Here is a 25,057-nt window from a genome sequence, read left to right as displayed (position 1 = left end):
AGGCCAGCATTGTGGGTGACGATATTGTCCTACACCTCCTATGCTCCTAAAGGTTCCTACTGAAACTCCTAACACTGAGATTGAGGCTGCAGAATATGTTTTGTTTTGTGTTGGATCGAGGGTACCTTTTGATAATCGGCCCTGTTCAAATTCTGTTCAGCTTCCCATTTGTCGTAAATTTATGCATTTAAATTGGGCAAACCTGCCAAATTCGTTTGTGACGTTCTAAATTAATGATTAAAATGTCACTCAGCCAGCTGTTTAGAGGAGAAATAAAAATCCACCACTGACTTCTGGATCGAAACATGTCGACGACGCGCTCTCGTTTGTCAGTTGTTCGGCTCAGAAACGATAATAAATTATGAAAATGTTCACCACAAACTGCAAATGCCACTTATAATATGCCATCGCTAAACCAACTTGACCAAACGCCGGCCACGCCGTCTTTTTCGTGATGATTAACATTGTCGGCTGAACGTGACACCCTAGACTGGCAGGGGAGGGCCCATAAACTACTGCCCGGAAATGGGAAATCTTTTTTGTCCCTCAACGACTCCCAAGAGTAATTCACTGGAAACGAATTCAGGACAACGATGTCATTATTAATGGGCAACCGCGCAGCAATGAAACTACGCTGCCATACTAATAAGTTTTCCGTTTGTTGTTTTTTCTTCCGGCGTGCTCGTGAGCTCGATCCGGACAAAACGATTAGCCCCAGCTGACACATTTTGCTTGCTTTAGCACTTATTGACCTTTGACAAAATATCAATTAATATCACCGGATACCCAACGACGACGACGCGACGACGTTAGTAGCAGCTCCATGTTGTTAGCAGCATCGAATCTATCGAGGAATTTTGGGGCAGGCAGATATCACTCATCCCTGCACACCTGCTAGAAACTTTTCTCTTGAGAACACTGTAAAAAATTGTCTCAACTTTATTTCACACATTAATTCACAGCATCACTTCGCAAGCGATACTTTCTTTGTCCAAACGCGCGGGCGTTTATTTGTTTTTTTTAATTATGTCAAAAATTTTGTCCATTATCCCTGCAAGTGTCGTCAGAAAAAATTAGTCATTAACTGGCAAATAATAAAATATCACGTATCGTGTAAATCATACACACAACCATACAAACCTTAAAGTTTTTTATTACTTGATTCGCATCAAGCGCGACCAAAAACTGCTCGTGCATTTTGTGAACGGTGGATGCTGCCGGCGATAAATTTTTGTTCGTTTTTTTTTCGTTCTCTCTGTTTTTTTGCAAAATTCTTCATCTTGATCCGTCGTCGTTGTCGTCGCGTTTTGTTCTGAACTTTCCCAAATTGTCTGCAACAGCATATACATGGGGAAAAAAAGTTTAAACAAAAACAGAAAAAAAACACGACAACAACAATTCTTCGGGGCATGAAGCGACGCTAGGCTGCGACTCACCCACGCTCTGGGTTGTTGTTTTTTTTTTGTCTCTAGGGAACGGACTCACGGACAAGGCGGATAAATTTCGTTTGTCAACTATTTTCGGTGTTTTATCTCTATACACGAGAATCGATCCACTTGGTAGGCAGAAGCAGATGGTGCGGATTTGTTTTCCCCACCCCTCAATGTTGTTGTATCACAGTTTCAAAAATTATTTATGCGATATGTCAAGTAATATGTCTATGGTTATCGAGTAAATTTTAAAAAAAAAAATCCATAGAAGATTTATTGAAAGTTTCAGAAACATGTTACTTACTTTTTTCTAAAACTCGGAAACAGTCAAAATTATTTTAAACGAAAGATGCCTTAGATCCAAAAGAGCCATACAAGAGAGCCAATTTTACTGTTTTTTTGTTTCGATTATAGTCGTTTTAACATCTTTACGTCATTCGCGACTTATTTCAACGATGCAGCTGGCGGACAGTCATTGAAGCACTTATCCGGTACAACTGTGATCGATGTTTACTCTTGGGCTCGAACTCGCGGACATCGAGAGTCACCTGTACGTTACGTTAATTTTGTATGAAAACTTTTTTTTTTCAAAATAGGAAGGATTTTCAAGCACCACAAATCATATCGTTATGTATAAACATACCATGTTGTATGGGAACATTATATGGCTTGGGAACGTTCCTTCTCATTTGAAAATGGAAGTGGGCTCCTTATACAAGCACATTTTTTTAAAGTCACTTGAAATTTGATCGATTTATACCATATGTTAAATTGATTTGGCAAGGTTGACCCCAATGTAGAAATGGTAAAATCTTACATACAATCCTCCATAATACAAACAATCAAACGGTGATGCCTAAAGATGTGAAAGTACCGAGTTCGGAGAACAACACTTGGAAATTGTTCGAATTGTGTCATATTTATGTCACTCTGCTGCATGACAAAAAATTCGATGGAAATCACTTTATTGATCTCCAACCAAGAAATTGAATCATTAATTTTTTTTTATAGTTTTACTAACGAGATAAAAATAATTTAACTTATGCATTGAGGTCGAAATGATGTATGAATAGATTCCGTGATTATTCTCTATCTAAGGGCATGAAATTCACCATACTCAACTCTTTCTCCATAACACGGAGGGAATATGATGAAACAACGAAAACCTCGACAGAACACTGACAATTACAGAATTACAGAAATTACAGAATTATTCAATTCCATTTAGCAGATGAAATGATCGCCAAAAACTTAAATAGCATATGGAAGTGAAAGTGGATTCCTTTCTTATGGTAAAATTTAAGTTTTTGGAAAAAAAATCAAGAACTGGGTTTGAAATATCGTAAAAAATTGTATATTTCAACAGATGTATGAGAATTCAAAGCCTTACGCCTTGTCTCCAAGGGGTTCGTAATAAAAAAAAAATAAAAATTTTATTTTTATTTATTTTTATATATTTTATTTTTTTAATTAAAATTTTTTTTATCGTTTTTTAATTTTATTTTTTTTTATTTTTATTTTTTGAAATTTTTTTTATTTTTATTTTTATAATTTTTTTTTATATTTTTTTTTATTTAATTTTTTTTTATTTAATTTTTTTTTTATTTATTTTTTTATTTTTATTTATTTTTTTTATTTTTATTTATTTTATTTTTATTTTAATTTTTTTTTATTTTTATTTTTTTTTTATTTTTATTTTTTTTTTATTTTTATTTTTTTTTTATTTTTATTTTTTTTTTATTTTTATTTTTTTTTATTTTTAATTTTTTTTAATTTTTATTTTTTTTAATTTTTTTTTTAATTTTTTTAAAATTTATTTTTTTAATTTTTTTGTAAAGTGTTGCACAGTCGAGTTTTCCATGTTTCGTATGTCGGTTATAGGGCAGTGCCAATATTTCGCTGGTTGAGACATTTTGGTGAATTTCGGTATTTGTTCTCGAAAAAAATTTAAGCAGATAAACGGTACAGGTAGTAAAGAGATTGGACCAAAAATAGGACAAATGCAATAAGAGATTCCTCAGTTAATAAAAAATGAGCCAGAAAAAATTTATTATTTTAATTTTCCCAGTAAGTCTCTTTATCAAAAAATGTAGAGCGCTTCAAGCCGTAAATACATTTTTTGCATCTCACTCACACTTATATGTTTATATTTTTTTAACAAATGCATTGTAGATCATCAGGAATATCGTTTATTTAAACAACGTTTAAAAATTGCAAACTGGAATACCGATTCGTGTCAAATTCAATAATAGATTCATCGTAATCCAGAAGCCACCAATTTTTTCTCATAATTTTTTTTAGAAAGAGCTTCTTAATCATTGTGATTATTTGAACATAAGATTTTTTTTTCACAATATTTCTTCAAAGGGCAATTTCATGAAAAAAAGTCGACATCTCTGAAAATCTGCCACATTTTAGAGGAGACTCTCTCCTACCAAACGCGCACTATTCAGGAAAAAAATCGATCTGGGGATCTAGAACAATTTTTTTTGTTTAAGATTTGCATACAAAATAAACGAGCAAAATTTCCAAATTTTCGTTAAAATATTTTACTGAAAACTTCAAATTTTACATTTTTGAGCTTGGATGTGTTAAAATTCCTTAAAAAATAAATAATTACGTAATTTTATCGGCCTTATCGAGGAAAAATTATTTCCTTCTATAGACGAAATAAAAGAAATGAAAGATGGGGAAAATAAACGGGTAGAATTTATTAATTAATTATTAATTAAGATTAATAAATTATGAAAATAATGAAGTTAGAAGAAATGAAAGCAAAAACTTGTGTATGGTCAAATTTTCCAGCACTCGTATCCATAATGTACGTACGACTTATGATGAAAAAATCTACTTTTTGCAACTTGTTTCATAAATAACAATTTGATTCTAAGATTTTATTGATTTATTGGTTTCATATTAGTTTTTTGTTGTTCGATGGTCAATCCAGCTTTTGCCCGCCTTCTAATAAAATATTTTCATCGAAATTGATTGAAATATTCTGAATTTGTAATAACCAAATTTTGAAAACAATAAATGGAATCTGAACATTTTGCAGTCAGAAATAAACGTTACTTGACAGCAATCATTTTCCCAACAATTCTCACATTCACGTAAAGAAAAGTTACGATAAGATCACCGATTTTCCCTGCCGTGTGCATTTTACTGTTTTTGTATTTTTATTCACTCTTGCTGCAAATTGATGCAAATCACGTTACTGTTTAATCGTTCGATGGTAGGTACCAACGAAAAAAAACATTACCAACTGGTTACGCTGTTTTCGTTGTTTGAAAGAGTGTGTGATCTTAGCTTTTATTTTTATCAAAATGATATAATCAACAAAGAGAAACCTGTATTAACAATATCTTTGTGGACATTCGTTTACATGTTTCGAAACGATACCCAAAAGGCCATGAAAACAGTGGCTCCAGAGAGTGACTTAGTCTCTGGAGCCACTCTGTAGAGGCACTCTATGGAACCACCTTCGGAAGAAAAATTCGGAATTGAGTCTGTTGATTTCATTTTCGGTAACGCTTTTCTGCTAAATTTGTTTTAAAATTGTCAAACGAAATTTCCTAATGATTTAGGAAGTATGGAAAAAAATCTTTGTTGTTGTTTTTTTTTCTATAACTCTGGTCTAGTTCTGGAAAGCGGTCAAAAATCATAAAACCGAACAGGTCCAAATTTTAAATCGGATTCGTTAGCCCTGTTGCTGCTCGCTGCTCTCAATGAGTCGGTTTGCGGTTTTTGCGAAAATAAATCGGCAAATTTGAAATCACTTACGAAAAACCCTCCCGGAAAAGCAATTATTTTTAGCTCCCGCTGGTTTTTTTTCTTCTCTCTGGAACGTTTTTTTTTCTTTAAAAAGAAAACTTAGTCACGCAACTGTTCCATCAATCAGCTAAAAGGGTGTTTCTTCCTCGTTTAACTTGAATCCAAGTCCGGTGGTTTTGATTGATTCTCAAGGAAGCGTTGCTCAGTTTTAGTCGGGTAATTTAGCCTTATTAAAAATATTCGTGAAAAACCAACTAGTGAAAAAACCGAAACCCAACTCACAAGTTATGCATTCCCCGAGCATTTAAGTAAACACAATCCGTGCCGTTGTTGTTTTTGATGCACATACATTTTTTTAAGGCTTTCCCGCTTTTTAAAACGACTCAATTCGGGTGAACTCAACACAGTAATTAAGAAGGGTGCCGAATTTTTTTTTTCTCAAACGGCACGATGACGTTAGCAAATTTTTCTTTAATTACCTGAAGGTGCAGCAGCACACACGCTTCCAAATTTCAGCAATTATGCAATTTTGTTACACTTGGCGGTTTTTCTTAATCTAATCCCACGTTTTCCCCGTGCAATAAACAGCTGTTTTACGAGATTTTCCTTCCGTTTTACTCAGATTCTCGCTCACTTCTCAAGGCGAGGAACGGGTGAAAAAAGCGCAAAATAAACAACACTGTCACGAAGCGCGCACGCTAATGCACTTTTTTGTTTTCAAATTTATTTTGTTATTTTTTGTTTTCGATCGACACTGCAGCAGCACAAGTTTCGGCGGTGAGTTTTCAAGTTCGAATAGTTTTGCTTTTTACCTATATTTATATTTTATTTAATCCCGTCTCTAATGATGGCAATTTAATATGGCAGCACGCGTGTGTCACTTTAAATTTGAGAAAACACTTTCCCTTAAAGGGTGTAAATTGGTCGCACTTTACCGAGAAGACTGAGCTTGTTAAATTCTGTTCTATTTCATGAACACAGTTGGAGGTTTGTTGTTCCGTCCATCGAATTATCAAATGAAAATTGAAACCATCCGGAAAACCGAAGGAAACGAAAAAACAAAAATCCACTTCTAAGGCACTCGAAAAATTCGCAAACAATCTCGCCCGTCAATTTGCGTCCATCACAACAACCGTTCGTTCGCGAAAAAACTAATCGTCGCGTCGACAGCTGGAAACAAACTGACTAGCCAGCGACTAAGAAATTGCTAAATACTGACCGACAGCCAGGCAGCGAGCCAGCCAGGCCAGAAGCAGACCTCACTTTTTCCCGAGAAAAATAAACGTTCGGGCGGCTGCGAAGGGAAAATCCGACACCTACCCACCTCTTATTAACTACAAAGCTATAGGATGTGCAACGACGAAAACGAAACGATAGGTTCGCATGAACGAACGGCGAAAATTTTCTGGTAGCTCGGAAAAGCCAAAAACAAAAAGGTAAACGAACGAACGTCGGCTGCCACGACGATGCTCTATGATGATGACGAACAGGGAGAACGACGATGCATTTTCCCGGCTCACACCGGGCGGGACCCGAAGTTCCGGGGAAATCACACTCACTTCTTACCTGAGCTGGGCGATGTGTAGATAAACGGAAAAGTGACATAATTGACTTGTTTAGCTAAATTCTTGTAGCTTTTATGAACCATAGAAAGACAAAAAAATAACCGAAATAGTTAAATATGTATACTAGGGTGCCAGCCAAATGGGTCATTTCGAAAACCGACCTTATACATTTTGTAAATTGGCCCAGAAAACAGGCCTGTGCAAAATTTCAGCTCATTTGGACAAAGGAAACTGAAAAATTCGAAATTTTGCTACTCTTACAAGCATAACACAAATGTTGTATGTTATAAATTTGATAATAAAAATCAATTCTACGATATTGAGCACAACACTTTTGGTAGCTCAAAGAAACTTAATTTATAGAATTTCCAGCGGGTTTTTAGTTATAGAATGCCTAATTTTAGTGTTTCTCGACTTAAATTTCTTCGTGATCCTTAATGTGTTAAAATTGAAAAAAAAACACCAAAGGGAAGACGACCAAAAGAAATTTGGAAAATCAAAATTTTAATGACTTAGAAATGCACGAAACGTCGAGATCTTGTGATATATCAAAACCAATTATTCTGGCCAAAAATCGACTTTTTGTGATTTAGACGTTTTTTGTAGAATCGGCTGTCCTAGAAAATCCCACAAAGTCGATATTTGAACCTTTTTTAAACATTACTAGATCTCGACGTTTCATCCATTTTCAAGTTATTTGGCATCGAAATAAGAAGTTCAATTTTCTTTTTCTTTTGGTGGCTTTGAGGCACCCCTAAATTAAGTCCGATTGAGCTGAAATTATAGGTCAGTTTTTTGGCCAATCTACCAAAAGTTGATTTTCGAAATCCGACATGAACCATTTCGCTGCCACCTCAATGTTTATGCATAAAAAAGTTGCTCATTGTGGCTGCAGAGAGTGACTTAGTCTCTGGAGCCACTTTTGGATTTTTTTTTTAAATTGCCCTACCAGATTCTAAATTGTCCAAGCTTAACAGAACATAAAAAAAAGTCTCACCAATTCATGTATCTACATTTTCATAAAAAATATCCTCTACAATTGGAAAACTTTTTTAAATTGAAGGTGTTCGATATTAGTTGATGGATCATATTATTGGGATTTCCTATTTTGTTTTTCTATAAAATCAATACTTTTTCTCAAAATTTGCCATATATCTGTAAATGAAAAATAATGCTTTTACGAATAATTTCATTACATAACACAGGGCAGCCACCCATTCGAGAAAAGCGGGATTTTTTTTTATAATAGCAAAAAATTCATTCAAAGCTGTTCCTGCAACAGAAATTATCATTCCATCGAATTAAATTAAATTCTGTTCTGTGCCAAAAGTTCATCAACACATTTGCGTCATTTTTGCAACCAACAACAGCCAGATGAGTGAGATGTTGAAGCTTCTGCCGCCGGGATCTCAATTCATTTTTCACTCAACAATCCCGGCTCGTGCTGTGGTCGTGTTTTCCTTTTGCCTTTTTTTTTTGTTTTGTTTCGTGGGTGATCTGATGTTGCTCAACAAAAGGTGAGAAATATATTTGAACGGTGAGACGCGTGAGGTGAGCGTTTTGTTTTATGAAAGGTGAAAAGCGGGTGCTTAAAACCGTTCTTCATTTTTGTTGGTTTAATGAGGTTGATTATTCCATCCATCATCCATGTACTTGTGTAAGGAAGGAATTGTGAAGGTTCTATCGTTGGGAGGGCGAAGTATGTTTTAAGGAACGTTAAGTACTTTATGTTTGAATAATAATTAAAATTCAAAAACTGAGTTTATTCAAAATTAAATTTCCAATTTAAGGAAATATACCGTATAAAGGTTGCTTTCCATTTGATTGATTAGTTCATCGACCGCGAACGACTCACCTTGATTAGGCTTTTCAATCATCATATGTTTGTTGTAGGTATTATCTAACGGTGTGATTGAACTCACAAATTTCAATCCTTTCCCCGGCGCTAGCATAAATTCGTTCGTGAATCGGAAGCGCTTTGATCAGCTGCTAAGCTCGATGTGTATCCTGCCTGTGTTACTTCACCGTTTGCGCCATATCATGCCAAACAGAGAAGAAGAAAAAATACACGCTTCTGTAATCCTTGCCAAATAAATTGAAGAAAAAAGCGAAACACACAACAAATGAAACGTACACGCGCCAGTTTACGCAACAGTATTTGGGAAAGAGTAGTTCCGCCTGATGGTTTCTGTTTTTGTGAAGACTATTTTTGGCAGCAATTGTGAGGCAACAATAAACTACCAACACTCTTTTTCGTTTGCGTTGCTTCTTCTTCTTCTTCTGGTGGCCTTTGCTCTGTTTCGCAATTTAGCCATCATAGGGTTTAGCTCCTCTGTACGGTTACCTACGTTAATTTGTTAAGACTTTTTGCGTGCAATTTTCGTGCGTGTCATGTTTTTGCGCCGCCTTTCGTTTTGTGTCTTTGGTGTTGTTTTCAAGCTTTGTCACCGTCAGCGACCGAAACTTACCGTGACAAGATGAGCCAAAGAATTAGCAGAGACAGAGTGTTCCGACTTTATTATAATGGCGAGCTTATTTAATGTGAAATTAAACTACCGGATTCGGATAATTCACGAAAGGAATTTAAAAAATTACATAGGTAATCTGTCTGGAAATTAGGTATATTGTGGTCTCTGTTCACAAAATCTTTTTTTTTTTAAATTGAAGACTTTTTTTGGAAAATCGAACATCATTGACAGCCACATACGTCACGTCCTTAAAGTTTTGTATATAGACCTTCGAAAATAATCTAAGATGGAATGGAATACATGGAGTTTTGAAAATTTAGCTTTTAAGCCAAATGACTTAGAACAACTGAAAACGTCGTCAAATTGTGTTATTTGGAAAAAAAGTTGTAGGAAATCGTTCAGGGATGCAATGAAATGCAATGTTGGATTTGTATTAGCACTTCTTCTGTTGTGACCCGTCGGTTAAAAAGCTCGATCGGAAATCGATGTTGGAGGTGTTTTAGCACTAGTAATAGCTGTGTGCATCAGAACAAGTCTATCAATCAGTTAATGATGAAACAATCTCAACATCAATTATTTTAATCCTTATGCTGACCTTTTTCACCCGTTGCGATGAGTCGCAATACAGGATTATTTCCACTTGCACTGGTACTAGTGCTAATACACTCTCAACATCGATTTTTCGTTGTATCCTTAAGCTGTGCTCTATCATAATAAGATTAAAAAAATTACTCCCTCCTATTATGGTGCAGGATTCATCATTATACGAGTGGCAAGAGATCTTTTACTAATGCCTAACGGTTGATGATTATTCGATACGCTATCTGACCTTTCTCAAACTTTCGTGCCATTCAAAAACTTTTGTCCTACTAGAGCATCGTCATTATAAGCTTGTTTAATGAGGTTGTTAAAAAAAAGTATCCGGGTATCTGTTTGGTTGTACCCCAAAGTTTAGTCTGCACCCTACTTTAAAATACATTACATACAAGTTATTACAAATGCATTTCTAGAAACACATATGATTTTTGGAAATTTCCATCCCCATCCACGACAAAAAAAAAAGTTAAAAGTATCGGAATGAAAAGCTTGATGCCAACGAACTCAAATCATCAACACACTACGTAAGTATTTACAAACGCATGTGTGAAGCCGCCGTTGTCATTAACAACTCGAAACAAGTAACGTATTTTCCTCCATCCCCCACCACTGTTCGTTAATAAAACGAGTTCCGAAACTGATGCAAACAGGCTCGTTTGGTGTTTGAGTTGAGTATTGACATGCACTGGAAATGCCACCACTCATTCCACCACAAACTACACCTCATACTAAACTCGAAACGAGGGGTACCCCGATAATTGGTCGTCCGTTCTTTCTTCGACTGTCTGCAGAAATGATGAAGGCAAAATATGTCAAAAACTTCAAATGCCTCTACCATCGCCGTGCTATTTTTTGTATTTTTAGCAGGTCGTCTAGCCGTTTTTGTCAGGATGTTTCCTGACTGGTACCTACTGGTTGGTTTATCAACACTCCTCGTGACTTCTCTCATTCCCACGAAATTGCAAATTAGACAAATACTTTTTCGGGGATTTGTTTTACTCTTTGGCGATAACAATCAATGTATTGATTAAATACCGCCGGCTGTCGAAAACACCGACTTGACGACGGACAGAAGCACATTCCCGAATATAATCGGGTTGTTTTATTTATGGGAGTTTGAATCGGTGAACTGTGGGGAATGACCTTAGAGCCGGCAGCCCGAAAACTTCCGCTGCTTACCTTTGGCGGCCAACGTGGCACAAACCGGGAACAACTGCGTCTGAAGGCATCTCACTCGATCTCCGGCCGTTAAACCCCAATTCATGATTCCTCCGTTTGCTCCTCTTATTCTTATAATACGCTATCAAACCTTCACTGCATCGCTTGGGAGACTCACAACTACAAATTCAATTTTGGAAACTTGGTTGCACTTTCCCGATGTAAACAGAACACTCTTACACCCAACATTACATCAATTCAACGGCTCTTTGAGTTTCAACACCACACATCTTGCACCAAACGAACACACGAACATTTTTCGAGCATTTCTAGGGAGATGGCAGAAGCTTGCGCGCAACACCGATAACACCAATGACACCAATGATTACAAAATGCTGTCACTTCCGAATTGCAAATGAACCGACAAATCCCGTTTTACAATTACAAAGTAATTGATGGGTCGAAAGAAAACGGAACAAAAACCGAAAATGAACAGTTAATTTGTTGTTCCCCGGCAGACGTCGTGGTATGTCTAGAAATATTTCAGAAAAAAAATACCGACACTACCGGACCGACCGCATCGCAAGACTACGGGCAAACTCGAACGGATCCAAAACGAACTGACTGACTTCTGGGTGCAAATAAACTGTAAACCTTTCTTCTCCACCCACCCATTCTTTCCAATCCCTCAAAAAGTCTTCCTCGCCGTTGTTGGCTTTGATGTTCTACCCTGCTGCACAGGTGACCTGCCCCTCGAGAGACAGCAGCAGCCCCCATTAAATCAACCCTCAACTTTTCAACCTGGGTCCTGGGTCAAATCTACCCCCATCCACCATCAGAGAAAGAAAGACAGACAGAAAGAGTGAGAGAGTAAGCATCAACCGGCCTATTCTATCACAATGGTTGTGCTCGATTTCTTTGTACAATTTTCCAAAACCTAGCGCCAATTTCTCCTCATCCCCCAGCCCTCAGAACACATATTGTGTTTGATCGAGGAAAAGTCGATGCATAGAGAACGTCCCCGTCCCTTCTCTTTCCCCTTCAACAAATACCGACTGACTGACTGTGATGGGGCCAGGATTTTGATTTATTAACCCATTGTGGAAAATGGGTTCCGGGTTTGTTTACATTTTTCCGGATCCTCTTAGGTTTATGGATCAACATAATCCAGGGTCGATTGACATAAATATTACCGTCTAGAATTATAATTATAATTATACTTTCCGTATAAAACAAAAGGAAAAAATGCCTAAATTGAATTTACATGATTTTCGATTAATTTTACAATATTGAACCAATGTTTTCAGTATAACTCACTTTTATTAAAATGTCAGTGAAAATTATCGGTTGTACTGACGTATTTTTTATGACATTTTCAAGGCCATGTTTATTGCAAAAACTTTGATAAGACTTACGAAATTAGGTTTTGCTTACAGTTGGTGCAGTAAATATAACCTAATGTATCGCTAAAATAATTGGTTGAGAGCGGGTAACACTGGCTTACAATCTTGGGACACTCATGGAACCTTTTTGGAGATACTATGATAGAGTTGGTGGTCACTCTTCTGCTGCCTCAATATGCGAAGAGAAATTTACCTGTAACAACTAACGGATCAAGTGCCTCCGTCGACTTGCGCTAGCTTGGTTCGGAGCCTGGGCTTCCCAAGCCTGGACACTGTTGTAGACTACCGAATCTAGCAGCACAGGAAGCAGGCTTGGAATAGGTTAAACTGTAGAGGCTGATAAACTGGTCTGTTCTGAAGTAGCCTGCGTAGGGGCTTGTTGTCAGACCCCTGTTTATTACTACTTCATTCCGTAATTCTTGAATGGCAACAGATGTTTTATGATGTTTTAGATCAAATTTTGACAAGTGGTTTAGCGTATTTTTTTATTACATTTAATTTTTTTTAACGCGGTTTGATTTTGCTAAGTTTTTCTAAAATGGTTTCTTTTTTTTACGGTATTTTTGCCATGGACACGATTGTTCTAGAAAGCTCTCACTAGATCATACCGCGTAAAAACGGCATTTAGCATCCCAAGGCACGGTGAGCCACCACGTTCCTGGAGTTTGCTACTCTGGGTCCATGGATACAATGGAAACACTCATGATATACTCCGTGTATACCTATTACTCCCTAAACTCCACCTGAGGCCGCAGACCGATTTCCCACCTCGAACTATTTAACACACTATGCTTCAATAGAGGGAGATCTATTCGCGGCACTCATAGACACGACCACTTTCAGCAGAACGTCTCTTGCTTACGACTTGAGGTCCGAACTCTCCTCTGACGACATGAGAACCGACATCTCCTCGCAATGACTCGAGATTTCCACATAAACCTCTCCTCTTTGGGACTCGAGTTCTGATCTCTCCTCTTACGACTCGAGATCCGACCCCTCCTCGCATCGAGACTCGCTTCGCATCGCATCGAGCTTGCAAAAAATCAACTCAACGAGTAAAAATCGGCTCAAACGAACGTGAGTGTGAGGCGGAACAGAAAAAAAATCCACCCCAGGCTGAGCGAGAGTAAAATAAAATCAAGATTCCTTTTTGAACCTTACTCACCAAGCACCGCATACTCGCTCCGAAAAAAAATCGCTCAAGTGGTGAGTAGAGTCAAATTAGATGACTAGAAAATCTGCTCAGCACAGCACGTATGATTTTTTCTTCGGAGGTGAGTTGAGCAGACTAGCAAGGAGCCTGAGTCTGATGGGAAAAAAATCCGTAGAGTAAAAATAAAATCCGCTCTCAGGTAGGCTGATTTTAAATCCTTGAGTCGGGAAGAGTCTCTTGGTTTTGACTCGCTTGAGTATTTTATTTTGACTCGCTTGAGTATTTTTTTTGACTCGCTTGAGTATTTTTGTTTTGACTCCGATTCTTTTCGGCTAGCTTGATTTTTTTTAGATTTTGACTCAAGGTTTTTCTGGCTTGCTGGAGTCGTTTGATTTTGACCGGCTTGAGTCGTTTTTTCTACTCGCTTGAGGCGTATGGAGTTTGGATTCTGGCTCGGCTCGTCGTTCGTGTGGAGTGCACTGGTGTGGTAGAGATGATTGATTCCTTTACCTGTATTATACAGGCTGTATATACCGGGACAAGCGTCGGGTGTCTGGTTTGAACCAAATTTGTTCTATTCGCGCTGTTTGCTTGCGTCGCTGATTGTAGTGCGCTATATAAATTACAAGAAAGTTTTTAATATCTATCTGTAAATATAATTCATTTAGAAATTGTTTTGAAAAATGACGGCATAAGCCAATTAAACTTGTAATGATACAAGAAACAATACGTTTAATTGAGTTATTATTTATTATGGTCCATTTTTAAATTTTCAAAACTACTTAACATTTTTATTGATCATTGCGTTTGAAATTTTAAAACTTTAACTCGAAATAAAGAATTCACTTTCAAAAATTCAAAATTTGATATTTTTAATACAAATTTAAGATTGACAATTAAAATTTTAAAATTCATAACTTAAAGTCAAAAATAAGCATTCAAAATGCAAAATTCCCAATTTCAAAGTCCATATTAAAAATTCAAACTTCAGCCATCAAATTTTCAAATTATACCTACAAAATGCATAATTATAAATTCCAAATTCCAGATTGAAAATTCAAAATTATAATGCAAAAAATATAATTCAAAAATTAAAATTAGAAATTGAAAACACAATATTTGAAATTAATCAATCAAAATCTTAAATTTAAAATTCAAAATCCAAATTAAGAAATTCAAATTTAAGTACTGAAATTCAAAACTTTCAAAATTCAATAACTTAAATTTAACATTCAAAATGTTATATTCAAAATTCAACATTCAAAATTTTATATTTAACATTCATAATTCTTTTTTCAAAATACGAAATTTACAATTGAAATTCTTTATTGAAAATTCAAAATAACATATTCCAAATTCAACAATTACAGTCATAGTTTTTTCAATTTTATCACTGTTCGATTTTATCAATACTCGCCAAATTCACGCTCGATTTTTTCACGGTTTTTGTTTTGATTTTATCACGCTTTTTGAGAAATCGTTCAGAAACCATTTCAAGGACCTTAGTTTTTTTTCTTCAGATTCATATGAAAAACAAATGATTAAGTAAAATTCAAAACGTTTTTCGACAAGGTAAACTTTTTAATTAATCAAAGGTGTGAAAATTAAAATAAAAAAATTGAAATTTGCAGAAGAATTTTTTTGATGCATTTTTCGTTGAACTCTTTTTTAAAATTGACATAAGAGATATTGGGGCTTATTCTGCGACGCGAGTGATGTGACTCACGAAATTTTATATCGTTTTGCTGGCTTAAATAGCCTCTCTAGTCTCGAAATTTTCGTTAGGATGAGCCGATATTGGTCTTCAGAACTCATCGATACACAAATTTATTTGCTGAAGCATTTTCTGGAGTCAGGACAAAGAAGTGAAATTTCGTGAGCCACGTCACTCGCATCACAGAATAAGCCTCATTGACTGTTAAATTTCCATAAAAACTTAATAATTCACTTTAATTAGATGAAGACTATAAAATTGATATTCATCATGTTTTTATTTCATGAAAATATCTTAAAATTGCTAAAGAGATGAATAATTTGAACTGAAATCGATCCTTTGTGTTTAGTAATCTTCCATTACATCTTATGATCAAAATGTATTGATACAAAACCTTTTCACCACTGAAAATATTATAAATTATTGATTAAAGACAATAAAAATACTTTTTTCCACCTGAATTTTTGGTTTCGCCAAATTCACGGATTCGTTATATTAACGGTGAAATTTTTTTCGACCGTTATTAAATCATAAAACTACTGTACTACAACATCATGAGCCCTTCTAGATCATGAATAATATCCAATAAATGTTCGAAAGTAATTAAAAATTTCAATTCCACAATTCATCATTCGAAATACAGAATTAATAACTCAGAATTTTTCATTGAATTGTAAATTTTTCATTTGAATATGGAATTTTGAATGTTAAATTTCAAATGTTGTGTTTTTGATTTATAATTTGTATTTCTAAAATCTGCTATCTGAAATTTCTAATTTTGCATTTTGTAGGTTGAAATTTGAGTTTCGAATTTCAAATTTTGAATTTTAAATTTGAATTTGGATGATTGAAGTTTGAATTTCGATTAAGGAACTGTGAATTTTGAGGGCTCATTTTCAACCCTGAGTTACGAATTTCAAAAATTTTAATATAAATATCGTCAATCAATTAAACGTCAATCAATTAAACGTATTGTTTCTTGTATGATTACAAGTTTAATTGGCTTATGCCGTCATTTTTCAAAACAATTTCTAAATGAATTATATTTACAGATAGAAATTAAAAACTTTCTTGTAATTTATATAGCGCACTACAATCAGCGGCGCAAGCAAACAGCGCGAATAGAACAAATTTGGTTCAAACCAGACACCCGACGCTTGTCCCGATATATACAGCCTGTATAATACAGGTAAAGGAATCAATCATCTCTACCACACCAGTGCACTCCACACGAACGACGAGCCGAGCCAGAATCCAAACTCCATACGCCTCAAGCGAGTAGAAAAAACGACTCAGGCCGGTCAAAATCAAACGACTCCAGCAAGCCAGAAAAACCTTGAGTCAAAATCTAAAAAAAATCAAGCTAGCCGAAAAGAATCGGAGTCAAAACAAAAATACTCAAGCGAGTCAAAAAAAATACTCAAGCGAGTCAAAATAAAATACTCAAGCGAGTCAAAACCAAGAGACTCTTCCCGACTCAAGGATTTAAAATCAGCCTACCTGTGAGCGGATTTTATTTTTACTCTACGGATTTTTTTCCCATCAGACTCAAGCTCCTTGCGAGTCTGCTAAACTCACCACTCGGTTGAGTAGGGAGTTGATCTTGAGCAAGAGAGCCAAGAGTGGTGATTTTATTTGACTCGGCTCTGTCCGGGTTAGCTTGAGCGGATTCTCTACCCAACTCAGGCAGCATAAGGATGGAGTCAAAGAAAAACTCGACTCGGGCAAAAAAAATCAAAATTCGCAAGTCGAGTCGAGACTGACGTACAAATACCTCTCCAGCGTGGCCAGATCTACAGATTTTAAGCACTTCTACGGATCTACGGAACGATGTTCGAAATCTACGGATTTTCGGAATTCCATCTACGTGACGATAAAAAAATGTCATCAAGGCCCAAATCAGTAGGTACATTTTAGAGTTTTCGCCAAAGCTAAGGATTTGAGAAGTTGGCAATCTGGCAACGCCCTCTCCTCTGCATGGCCCGATCTCTCCTCTAACACTTATATCCCTCCTCTTGTTGATTAAAGGCCTGATCTCTCCTTTTGCGACTCGAGACCCGACCTTTTATCGCAAAGACTGGAGGTTCCCACACAAAGTGAAATTTACCTGGAACAACCAACGGATTCAGTGCCTGCGTCGACTTGCGGAACCTGTGCTTCCTAAGCGTATAGGCCTCCAAAAAGGATAGCCTGGACACTGTTGTAAATAGGCTACCGGATCTGGCTTGAAATAGTGTAACCTGTGAAGGCTGATGAATATGTCTCTTCTGAACTAGCCTGCGTAGAGGCTTGTTGTCAGACCCCTGTTTTTGCCACATCATTCCGTAATTATTGACAGGCCACAGATGCTTCATGAAGTATTAGATCAGATTTGGACACGCGTGCTCTTGTCACTCTTTGTTGATTAGTCTGTAACCACCGGTGGTAAATCCCGGCTTACGGATTTGATCCCAAGGCACGGCGATTTCCCGCGTTTCCCCAGTTTGCTACTTTGGGTCCATGGGTACAATGGGAACACTCATGATATACTCCGTGTATACCTACTACTCCCTAAACTTCACCTGGGGCCGCAGACATAGTTCTCACCTCGAGCTATTTAACACACTATGCTTCAATAGTGGGAAATCTATTCGCGCTAGTGCGCTCCAAGGAAGTACTCAGAGACGAATCCACCTTCAGCAAAACCTCTCATCCTTACGACTCGACGACATGAGAACCGACATCTCCTCTGACTCGAGATTCCCACATAAACCTCTCCTCTGCACGACTCAAGGCCCGATCTCACCTTTAGCGACTCGAGATCTGACCTCTCCTCGTAATGACTCGAGGTAATCACTGATATCCCTCCTCTTGTTGATTAAAGGTCTGATCTCTGCTATTGCGATTCCAGACCCGACCTTTAATGTTAAAGACTCGAGATTCCCACATAAACCTCTCCTCTTTGCGACTCGAGGGCTGATCTCTCCTCTTACGATTCGAGATCCGACCTCTTATCCCTAGGGTTCAAGGTTCGGCACCTCTTGCCCGCCGTGTGCCAATCGAGAGCAGCTTATCCTAGACTCGCGCCTGTAACAGCCCACGCGCGGAACTCAACGCAACTACTCGGTTGATTCTCGACGAAGGTGTCATTCTACACCGACTCGAATGGCTCGTCCGGCGTCGAGAGCCACTGTACCCGTGAGTATTCCCCGATCGTGGAATAACCCTTTCCCAACAATTTCCACCTCGAAGAAGGTATAGCCTTATCCTCGCAGCTTTGAGCGTTGCGAACCGCACTACACGGATACTTACCGAACGTGGCGTACCTACGGCATCCGATATGCAGAATATGGTACCTTATCTTTGACTTTCCTACAAGGTCCGCTGTGAAAAAGGTATAGTCTTATCCCCGCAGCTTCGACCGTTGGGAACCGCACTACTCGGATACTCACCGAAGGTTGAGCATCTGCTACGCAGAAGATGATGCCATATTTTTGTAGCCCCAATCATGGGATCGGACGCACACTACCCAGATGCTCTCCGATGACGGAGTCATCATACAGCGTTTGCAAATTGTCGTTGACTCCAGCTTCTCTGCAGGGCAGTCGTGTCGTGACCCGTGTGAAACTATCGCTGACCGCATGCTAAGTGTTGGAATCCGTACACACCATCTGTACCACGTTGTCTACTTTCGTGTCGGCCCACAGGCGGCAGGTATGTTGGGAGGTACTTACCGCCTCGAACCTCGGACAGGATTCTCTCCACTTTACCCAACCTGCGGTGACATATTACATGCAGTCGAAGGATCGAAGAGGTACGCGTCAACATATTCTCCAGTTGCTCACCAGGCCTGACAACCTGCGATCTAGTTCAGATGGTGCACGAATTTGTAAAGAATTGGCATGTAGTCAGCAAAAAGATCGCCAGCATTATGTAGATCACAGAAAATCGCGATCGGTGTAGGATGATTCCAAATGCATCCGAGTATAGTGCGTCAGATTTCAAGGTTAAAGCTACAGTGTTTGGATATGATCTACGGCGCACACAGGGGTAAAACATGAAAAAGGCGATCAAAACTGTTTTCTGCCGAAACTGTTCGTTTTAGACCTATAGTGTCTTCGAGACAAATGACCAGCATTACAAGGGCTAAAAAATAAGTTTTTTAAAAAATTGATTAATCCACCTAGTAGTGAGTTAGAAAAACTAACTTTTTTAATATCCATTTTAGAGCTGTATTGTCTGAGAAAAGTTTTTAGCTTGTACCAATTCTAGCAACTTTGCTAAAGAAATTATAGCTGTAACATTAATCGTTTCAAAGTTATGACAATTTTTAGAAAAATAACACCAATTTTCAGTTTTTTCAACATAACTTTTTTGCGCGTGATTTTTCATATAAAATATGTTCTAGAGAGTTTTGAAGACAGAAAAGTTGTACACTTTTGCTGAATATACTGTATAGAAATTTTGAAGTTTAAACGAGATATCTTATAAATACTTAACAAAAATAGTCATTTTGAACTGGTTATATCTCCTGAGTTCGGACGAGTTCGGTTACATATTTTACAGTTTTGCAATTCGAAAAGTATCGCCTTTCAAACAATGTACAATTAAAAGTGGCCAATTGTGACCTTCATAGTGTAAATGTCAATAGAAGTGAGCCGAAAGTGAAGTTTTTATACTAATTTGAGCCCATCTACCATCTCAAGTCCAAGTGGTTCAAGTAGGCCTACTGTTAGGAATCCTACATGTTGCAACCAAATAGTAATAGTTATGCTCAAATTAGTATAAAAACTTCACTTTCGGCTCACTTCTATTGACATTTACACTATGAAGGTCACAATTGGCCACTTTTAATTGTACATTGTTTGAAAGGCGATACTTTTCGAATTGCAAAACTGTAAAATATGTAACCGAACTCGTCCGAACTCAGGAGATATAACCAGTTCAAAATGACTATTTTTGTTAAGTATTTATAAGATATCTCGTTTAAACTTCAAAATTTCTATACAGTATATTCAGCAAAAGTGTACAACTTTTCTGTCTTCAAAACTCTCTAGAACATATTTTATATGAAAAATCACGCGCAAAAAAGTTATGTTGAAAAAACTGAAAATTGGTGTTATTTTTCTAAAAATTGTCATAACTTTGAAACGATTAATGTTACAGCTATAATTTCTTTAGCAAAGTTGCTAGAATTGGTACAAGCTAAAAACTTTTCTCAGACAATACAGCTCTAAAATGGATATTAAAAAAGTTAGTTTTTCTAACTCACTACTAGGTGGATTAATCAATTTTTTAAAAAACTTATTTTTTAGCCCTTGTAATGCTGGTCATTTGTCTCGAAGACACTATAGGTCTAAAACGAACAGTTTCGGCAGAAAACAGTTTTGATCGCCTTTTTCATGTTTTACCCCTGTGTGCGGCGTAGGGAATGTCATGGATAAGACGTATGTCAATCTCGGATCATACCCTAGAAGCAAAGCAACTACCGAAGCCGGGTGGTCCTCTCTATGAAGCATGACGTCGCGGTCGGGAATCATCCGAATCGCAGCACGAAACAAGTTCCGAGCATATACTATGCCGACGCAAGTCTAGGATAAGCAATAAGTCCATGATAATCGATTGGTCCAAATAAGCGGATCGCTTCGGCTGGCGACTATTGATAAGGGTGTTGATCCAATCCAACGATTGAAATTACTTTAGACATGATCTACGGCATAGTGGATACGTCGTCAGTACGTCCGAGTTCAGTATAAAGAAACCTTGGTCGGTTCACAAGGTCGGACCTTAAGTCCTCATGAGGAAAAGTTGGAGCTTGACTCATTTGAGGTAAGATCAGACCTCGAATGGACAAGAAGGAGAGTTATGAAAATGTATATCCTCAAGGTGACTGGTGAAAGTTCCTACGTGTTTTTGATTGAGTCAAAGGTCAAGAGCCTCAAATAGTGTTTAGAAACTTTAGGGATATACTATGAGTCGTCTTATTGTACCTATGGACCAAGAGTAAAGCTTCATTTAGAAATGCTTCTAAATGGAGCTTTACTCCAGCTGATACCTGAAGAATTCACCTAGCGGCCTAACAACCTAAAGGCATGTTGATCTTACAGTCTGGCGACCTATCTGTATGGCGATCGAATGGCCTGGCCACTTCAACTGCCTGACAACCTAAAGGCATGATATGTCGTCATTCTTGGGCTGATTTAAGAATAAAAGAACGCAAAACTTCCGGGTTTAAGTTAACTTTTATTGAACGATGAAAACACGAGTATTGTTCACGTGAGCGGAAAAACTTTAATGATGGAGTTTCGTAGTTGTTAAGTTGGTAGTTGTTGACAAGAAGGGATGCCAGTTCAACACTCCTCCTCATTCTTTATGGCAACACTGACAGTCCCATCTCACTTGAAAGTTTATTGAATTTCGTTGTTCCAAGGGGCTTTGTTAGGATGTCAGCAACCATATGTTCAGTAGGACAATACGATAATTGTATAACACGTTTTTCACACAACTCCCTTACATAGCACTCTTTCGTTTCAATATGCTTAGAGCGACGCGTCGTTCTGTCCGCATGTAGAAATTGAATACAGCTTTGATTATCTTCTTTAATACATGTTGGTTCCAGCGGAGGCTCACCAAAATCAGCCAACAGTCTTCGAAGCCACACAATCTCCTGACAGGCCTCTCCGAGTGCGATGTATTCCGACTCCATTGATGACAGTGTAACACAACGTTGAAGACGACTGCACCAGGATATTGCTGCACCACCATACATGAAAACATATCCTGTTGTTGAACGTCTGGTTTCCGAGTCTCCAGCCCAATCTGCATCGGAATAGCCAACAAGCTCCATCATGTCACCATTAAATCGAAGCTTGGCGGACTTGGAACTTTTCAGGAAACGTAATACTCTTTTGGCTGCAATCCAATCAGCTGACATTGGGGCGCTTACTTTTCGGCCAAGAATAGATGCACTGACTGCCACATCGGGACGAGCACATACAGCAATATAAAGTAACGCACCAACCAAGCTGCGGTAAGCTGTGCTGTCTACAAACGGCTCATCTTTATTCTTCGTAGAAGTAAATCCAACTTCCATCGGGGTCTTGACTGCCTTCGCGTCTTGCAAACCGAAACGTGTTGCAACTTTCTCGATGTAGCCCTCGAGTGACAAACTGTAGTTGCCATCCTGCTTGCATATTTTCAGACCGAGAAAGTAACTTGGTTCTCCGAAGACTGTGATTTCAAAAGTATCCTGGAACATTTTAGTTATCCGATCTAACTCTATAGGTTCCTTGCAGCCCAACAATATGTCGTCTACATAAACAAGTAGATATACGCTTATTCCGTCCATTTCCTGAAAATATAGGCACTGATCAGAAGAACTCTGCTGGAATTTCATGTCGACAATCACCTGATGCAATTTTTGGTTCCAGCATCTTGCCGACTGTTTCAGCCCATAGATACTACGTCGTAATTTGCATACCAGTCCTTCTTCTCCTTTCTTTATGAAACCAGGTGGCTGTTTCATGTACAGTTCTTCGAATAATTCGCCATACAAGTAAGCAGTTCGTACATCCAGATGTCTCAAATGCAACTTTTGACGGGAGGCAACTGCCAAAAAAGTACGCAGAGTCGTCTGTTTGGTCACAGGGGCGAATATTTCATCATAATCTTCTCCAAACTGTTGTGAGAAACCTTGAGCAACAAGCCGCGCCTTGTATTTGATTATCTCACCAGCTGCATCACGCTTCACCTTATAAATCCATTTGCATCCGACTGGTTTTCGTCCTGCAGGAATTTCGGTCAGCTCCCATGTCCCATTCGAGCTATGGGACTTCAGCTCCTCCTCCATGGCAACTATCCAATCAGCCTGATGTGGTCCACTGACAGCTTCCAAGTAAGTTTGTGGTTCCACAATATCAGTGCGGGCAATATTAACTTGATCCATGTATCTTGACGGGGGAATGCCTTTGGTAACACGTTTAGAACGACGACAGTATTCTTCCTCGGGAAACCCAGCGAATTCCGAACTTACATCTGAAATGCTATCAATTCTTGCATCATCTGCGGGAACTTCAGACGGCACTTCTTCCATGGTGTTAGATTCGCTAGCTGGTGTTTCAACTACATTATTTTCGTGGTTATCGGTATCGAATTCTCTGGGTTCTGATTTAAAATCGCATGGCAACTCAAGAATTTTAAGATCTCGACTAATAGTTATCAGATTGGTAGACGGATCCACAAAACGACAAGCATCTCTACCTTCGCTGTATCCCACAAATACAAGTCTTTTAGCTTTGCTGCACAGCTTTCGTCGTTTTTCATCAGGAACTTTCACATAAGCCTCAGAACCAAATACACGTAAATTGGAATAATTCGGTTTCTTCTGGAACCACAGTTCATAGGGAGTAGTTTCGATAGAAGAAGACGGTAACATATTTTGCAGGAAATTTGCAGTCGACACTGCCTCTCCCCAGAATCGTTTATCAAGCTGTGCATCCGAAAGCAAACATCGCATCATTTCTCCCAAGGTTCGATTCTTACGCTCTGCTGTTCCGTTTTGCTGTGGACTGTATGGAGCTGACGTCTGGTAAAGGATACCATTTTCGGCTAGGAACGTTTTCAATTTATCGTTACAGTACTCGCCTCCACCATCAGAGCGTAACATTCTCGGAAATCTTCCGAATTGATTTTGAATCAAACGGCAATATTCGATGATTTTGCATACGGCCTCAGACTTTTTCTTCAACAAATACAAAACGCAATACCGGCTATAATCGTCTACCATAATCATGAAATATCGGTTTCCTCTTGGAGTGGCAACCTCCATGGGTCCACACAGGTCTGAATGGATCAGGTCACCTACCGCTGTAGACTTAGAATCAGAAACCTTAGGAAATGGGGACCTGGTCATCTTTCCCTCACAGCACACTCCACAGATAGAATTGCGGTTACATTCTTGCAGACTCAGGCCGGTTCCCAAATTATGTTTCACAATTTTCATTACGGCTTGTGGATCGCGATGACCTAAACGACGATGCCATAGATGGATACAACCTGAATCATGGCCTCCCATGGTTAACAGAGAACTCTGAACAGGATCAGGAGATAAACTATAGAGATTTCCAAATCGCTGACCGGTGATTACAACTTTTTCATCTTTGGAAATTTTACAGCCGGTCTTATCGAACAAAACAGTAAATCCATCATCACAGATTCTACTCACCGATAACAGGTTTGCTGCCAAGGCAGGGACATGGAGCACTTGTTTCAGACTTACGGTTACCGCATTCCCCACGCCATTCGCCGAACGAAACTTGCTAAATCCTACTCCTGTCGCAGTAATCCTTTTCCCGTCTGCCAATCCTATCGTTGTTGTTGTAACTTCCACACCACTGAGGAGCGATGAGTCACAAGCCATATGCGAAATCGCTCCCGAATCCAAAAACCATACTGCTGTACAAGTGTCTTCTTCTTTTCCCGCATACAGACACACCTCCTCAGCATCATTTAACACTGCTAAATTAGCATTGTGTTTGCACTCACACTTTTCTCTCACTTTTCTTTCTCCTTCCAACTGGGGACAATATCGCCGAATATGCCCAATTTGTCCACATTTATGACACACTATTTCTTTCTTTTTCAATCTATCACTTTCTTTGTTATTGTATCCACTACTTCCAATTCTAAACGCCTTTTCACCAGCCAACGCACTGCTGGACTTCTCGACGCGTTTTCGCCATTCATCCATCAATTTGGATTTGATAAACTCCAAACTCAAATCTTCTTCCGGACGACTTTCCAAAGCCGTTACTAGGCCAT

At 38.0% G+C, this 25,057-nt stretch overlaps 2 protein-coding genes across 6 annotated transcripts in view; one reads left to right on the top strand and one right to left on the bottom strand.

The window, feature by feature from the left end:
- The window catches only part of LOC129739591 (glutamine-dependent NAD(+) synthetase), a 123,362-nt gene that overhangs the window by 47,884 nt on the left and 50,421 nt on the right, over positions 1-25,057 (top strand). The window lies entirely within an intron of this gene.
- LOC129739589 (cytosolic carboxypeptidase 2) overlaps positions 1-25,057 on the bottom strand; it is an 89,408-nt gene that overhangs the window by 47,551 nt on the left and 16,800 nt on the right. Inside the window, exon 1 of one of the 4 annotated variants that reach the window (XM_055731064.1) lies at positions 11,011-11,550. The exons of 1 other annotated variant lie outside the window; for it this stretch is intronic. In XM_055731064.1, the coding sequence (XP_055587039.1) occupies positions 11,011-11,095 (85 nt within the window). In that variant the 5' untranslated portion in view covers positions 11,096-11,550. Of the gene's footprint in view, positions 1-11,010; positions 11,551-25,057 lie in introns of those variants that run through there. 2 more of the 4 variants (XM_055731063.1, XM_055731066.1) reach the window with 2 other exon arrangements.

This window comes from Uranotaenia lowii, chromosome 1 (genome assembly GCF_029784155.1).
Source record: "Uranotaenia lowii strain MFRU-FL chromosome 1, ASM2978415v1, whole genome shotgun sequence".
Lineage (NCBI taxonomy): Eukaryota > Metazoa > Arthropoda > Insecta > Diptera > Culicidae > Uranotaenia > Uranotaenia lowii.
Note: the sequence above shows the minus strand (reverse complement) of the source record. Positions and strands in the feature narration are given on the sequence as shown.